This window comes from Octopus bimaculoides, chromosome 11 (assembly GCF_001194135.2).
Source record: "Octopus bimaculoides isolate UCB-OBI-ISO-001 chromosome 11, ASM119413v2, whole genome shotgun sequence".
NCBI lineage: Eukaryota > Metazoa > Mollusca > Cephalopoda > Octopoda > Octopodidae > Octopus > Octopus bimaculoides.
In genome coordinates this window covers 9,652,657-9,657,264 of record NC_068991.1, presented here as the reverse complement: position 1 = coordinate 9,657,264, position 4,608 = coordinate 9,652,657, and the positions used below count along the sequence as shown (strand labels likewise).

General features: G+C 35.7%; 1 protein-coding gene across 1 annotated transcript in view; it reads right to left on the bottom strand.

Moving 5' to 3' along the window:
- Positions 1-90: 90 nt before the first annotated feature.
- LOC106880919 (uncharacterized) overlaps positions 91-4,608 on the bottom strand; it is a 64,803-nt gene continuing 60,285 nt past the window's right edge. Inside the window, exons 10-11 of the mRNA XM_052971519.1 lie at positions 3,514-3,585; positions 91-1,311 (exon numbers count right to left, since the gene is read on the bottom strand). Of these exons, the coding sequence (XP_052827479.1) occupies positions 1,111-1,311; positions 3,514-3,585 (273 nt within the window). The 3' untranslated portion in view covers positions 91-1,110. The remainder of the gene's footprint in view (positions 1,312-3,513; positions 3,586-4,608) is intronic.

Genomic DNA, 4,608 nt, shown 5'->3' with positions numbered 1-4,608 from the left:
AAAAAAAAAAAAAAAAAAAAAAAAAAAAAAAAAAAAGAAGACATTGATTCAACTGAAAATCAAGAAAATTAAATATTTTAAATTGTCTTAAATGTTTAAGTACTAAAATATTAATTCCTTATTAAGAATGTGTATACATTCATTCTTGAAGTAGAACTAAATATAAAGTTAATTGTTAATTTCAGTAAAGACTAAAATATATTTTCTTTTCAGAGAAATCTTATATTAAAACTTAGAGAAATATTTCTCCAGAAATTGCCACAACAATCCAGAAAAACATTTTTTCTTTTTAATAAATCCTAGCTTCGGAAATAATCCTGATTCAAGCTGCTTAAATGTTTAAATTTTCATGAAACTGCAGATGGAAAACTATATTATGATAGCAATCTAAGTGTATGACATTTCAGATAAAATTAAAATGCAGGGATTTAAAAATATTAAGGAGAATGATGATAAACACATACCTATGAATATGTACGCGAGTAAATGTGAATATATGTCAATGAAGATGTGCAAGAGTGCATGTTAAAAGACAGAGGCAAAATGTTAAAGGATAAAGATTTACATTTATCAGCTCTAAAGATGTTTCTTTGTGGCAAAGATGGGAAAATTTAACATACTGTCTATGGCTAAATGTAAATGCGATGAAGTGGTACAACATACATCAAATGAGAGATGCTAACCTTGTTAGAGAAAAGGAGTACATAAACAGAAGAAAACAAACTTTGTTTTATGTTGGTGTCAACCGAAAGAGCGAGAGAAAGAGAGAGAGAAAGCTAATAAGGTGTTCTACCTACACTTTAAGATGCACAGAAACTAGTTTCATAGACTATAATGTGCAGCATATATTTTCTAGGCTCTGGGTTTTATAACTTTGACATCTTAACACAAACAGAAAGATGTAAATGACATGAATAAAGAAATAATGCATTGTTCTATGACTGAATACACCAAATTAGATGTGAGAAAAGCCCAGAAGTAATTGACGAAGAGGTAGTCGATAGGAGGTAGACCAGGAACAAAAGTATATATATATATAGACAGTTTTCACTGGAAGTGCATGTGTGTTATGTTTCTCACGCTCATTAAAAAAAAAAAAAACAGCATCTGTTAGACCAGTAGTTCTTCCATCAGTGAGATCAGGTTGTCCAAACCAAACAAATAGCCATCCTCGTGGTTGCCTTCGACCCATTTGTTGCGATGATTTGTCACAATATTCTTAGGGAGCGGTGTCGTCTTGCCAAAGTCGATAAGCCAGACTCCTGTTTTGCCCAAACTATTGTGAACGAAAAGCAACGAGCTGCCAATAACCTGAAGAGAGAAAATAAAATGAATTTTAGTTATATGACAAAAGATCAAAGCTGTTTAAAGTAAATCGCTGCTACCACCCCCATCATCATTTTACATCTGCTTTTCATGTTGGCATGGGTTGGATCAGAACGTCACAGTCCAATTCATTTACCATTTGGAGCTACAGTTCTCAAAGACTAGGTGCTTGATGCTGGCATCTATGACTCAGCCACTATGCCTCCATGAGGCCCAATGCTCAAAAGGAACTCAGCCACTTTGCCTCTGTGAGGCCCAATGTTCAAAGGTTGATTTTTTACGTGCCACCAGCATAGGTGCACTTGACTTGACAGGTCCTCTTAAGCAGAGCACATCGCCAAAGGTCTCAGTCACTAGTCATTGCCTCTGTGAGGTTCAAATTTCTAAGGTCATGCTTCACCACCTTGTCCCATGTGTTCCTGGGTCTACCTCTACCACAGGTTCCCTCCAGAGTTAGAGATTGGCACTGCGAGGTAAAAATATTACCAAAGGGTAATTTGTATATAACCTTACTATATATTCTGTATACAAACCAATATCTTTTTCTTGTTTCAGTCATTGGACTGCAACCATGATGGGGCACTACCAGGAAGGGTTTTAGTTGAACAAATCAACCCCAGAACTTCTTTTTTTTTTTAAAGCCGGGTACTTATTTTATCAGATGCAAGCTAAAGTGCTAAGTGAAAGGAATAGAAACAAACCAACACTAGTTTTCGAGTGGTGATGGGAGCAAACACACACACACACATGGCAGGCTTCTGTCCACTCACAAGGCTTTGGTTGTTCCTAAAGCTTTAGTAGAAGAAACTAGCTCAAGGTGCCAGACAGTGGGATTGAACCCAGAACATGTGGTTGAGGAGCAAACTTCTTACCACACAGCCACACCTGCACCCCTATATTCAAGATTTTCCTTTCTAACACTGGGCCCTCTTGAGTATCATTCCTGTACACTGGAATGATACTCAAATGATACTACAAATTGATTTCTAGTTACAATGAAATCACAAATTGATTTTCCAATATCAATGTTGAGAGTTGATGTTAGGCAACAAATTGAATGAGAGAAGAATAGTTTCATTGATTTGTTTGTCTCTACATCCAGTTTCTCATTAACATGGGCTAGACGATTATATTACCGAGGCATTGTTTTACAACCGGTTGTCCTTCCTGTCAATAACTCTTACTTGTTTTTCAAGTAACAGATCTCTTATTTCACATATCTTTAAAGGTGTAAAGATAACAGATTATTTGTTGACAGAAGAAATGTTACAAACGTCCCTGCATATAGCACTTGATTTTCAGAGAAATACAACAATAAACAAACACACACATGACGGGCTTCTTTCAGTTTCCGTCTATCAAATCCACTCACAAGGCTTAATACACATACACATTCTATATATTTCTTGCTAGTTGGAGTAAAATGAAATATTCAGCTTTCAAAGTAGTTCTCATTCCATAATATATAGAGAAAATATATATATATTTATTTATACAGCTATCTTGTCAAATGTAACAAGACTTTCTCTCAAAATACCTGAAGCCTGATCACTTCACTTCCACATACGTCAGCTTAATTTAATTCATCCTTAGTTGAAAGACACCTGTTGTTATGTCCTGTTATTTGCATTTGAATTTATGTACCATTTCTCCATTATTTTTCCGTCCTCATTTTCGTATACATTCGCTGCTTTCTTCCAAGGAATCTAGTGCTCATAGCTTAGTTTTTCCTTGGGGCTGGACAGATTGGAGCAATCTCGAGTATAACCAGCCGAAATTGCAAAGATAATCTGGAACTCGATTGAGGAAAGAAAACTTCGAATGACCCATTCGTGTTTTTTCTTGTCCCTTTTTTGAATCATCTAGCTGTCTGGATGTTTTGTGTTCTTGTCCCATTTTTTGTATTCCTTTATATATATATATATATATATATATATATATATGAAAGAGGAAAACAAAGAATAAAAAAAAAGACAATGAGGCACTATTATAATCTTTGGACAGGATAATAAAAAATACCCAGTTGAGATTGAAACTTGCAATACATTGGTTGTAAAACAGACTCAATAATCATAGAAGCACATGGCCTCATATACACTATTATGTATGAATAGATGGCATGTTGAATCAATAGAGATGGGGGATTGGGGCTTGAGAGATTTGAAGAAATTCTTGAACTTTCAATACCTCATGATCTTTAAATAGCTTGGAATTCTCAACTGCAGGTCGTATCTCCTTCAGTCGACTGACATACTGAGACTGCAAAGAAACAGGAAGACGTCAATGAGTGAACATACAATAAAAAAACACAGATGCATACAATTATATATAAATATCAGTAGTAGTAGCCCAGCAGTGTCCCGACAAGATTGCAATAGAATCTACTAGCAAGCGCAGTAGACTGCACATATGACTGCAAGGGGGATTCAGACACGTTAGCAGCAAGGTCAAGATGTGACAACAGCACAATTTCTATAGGACTGCAATAGGTTCTAGATATGGACCAAGATAGCCCCACTACACTCTCAGAGTGGTTGGCATTAGGAAGGGCATCCAGCTGGAGAAACAATACCAGATCAGATTGAAGCCTGGTGTGGCCTCCTGGCTTGCCAGTCCCCAGTCAAACTGACCAACCCATGCCAGCATGGAAAACGAACATTAAACAATGATGATGATGATTCTAGTATATGTTTTCCCTTGCTGACATGGATAGATCAGTTAACAATGCATCATCTCACCAAATTTCTCCATTAGTGGAGTTCAATGACTTCAGATCTGTCTTAACTGCTCAAGTCTATCATTGTAGTGACGCCACAGTTGCTTTCCATTATCAATCCTTTATCCCACCCCTTCCCTGCATACTTCATCTGTTTGCATTATAAATGAAGACTGACAATGTTTCTGCATAATTTTTTTTCTTTCTTTGATTGATGGTTTTGATGCTCGGTTTGATAACATCTGAAAACATCTGTTGTTATCTCTTTTGCTTTCACTTCTCTCTACTGACATTTAGAATACATGTAGCTCTCCTGATTGCTAACAACTATCGGATAACCAACCAACCTCTTGTGTTGTTGGATCCAACACCATCCATATGAACTTAACAATACTCAAAAGACAGCATTACAGCCAGAGATTCAGAAGATAGTCTTGTTTATCTTGTGTGTAGTATGTGTGTATGTATATATATATATATATATATATATATATATACATTGTATGCATGTGTTTGTATGTATGTGTGTGTATACAAATATATATATATGTGTGTATGTGTGTATA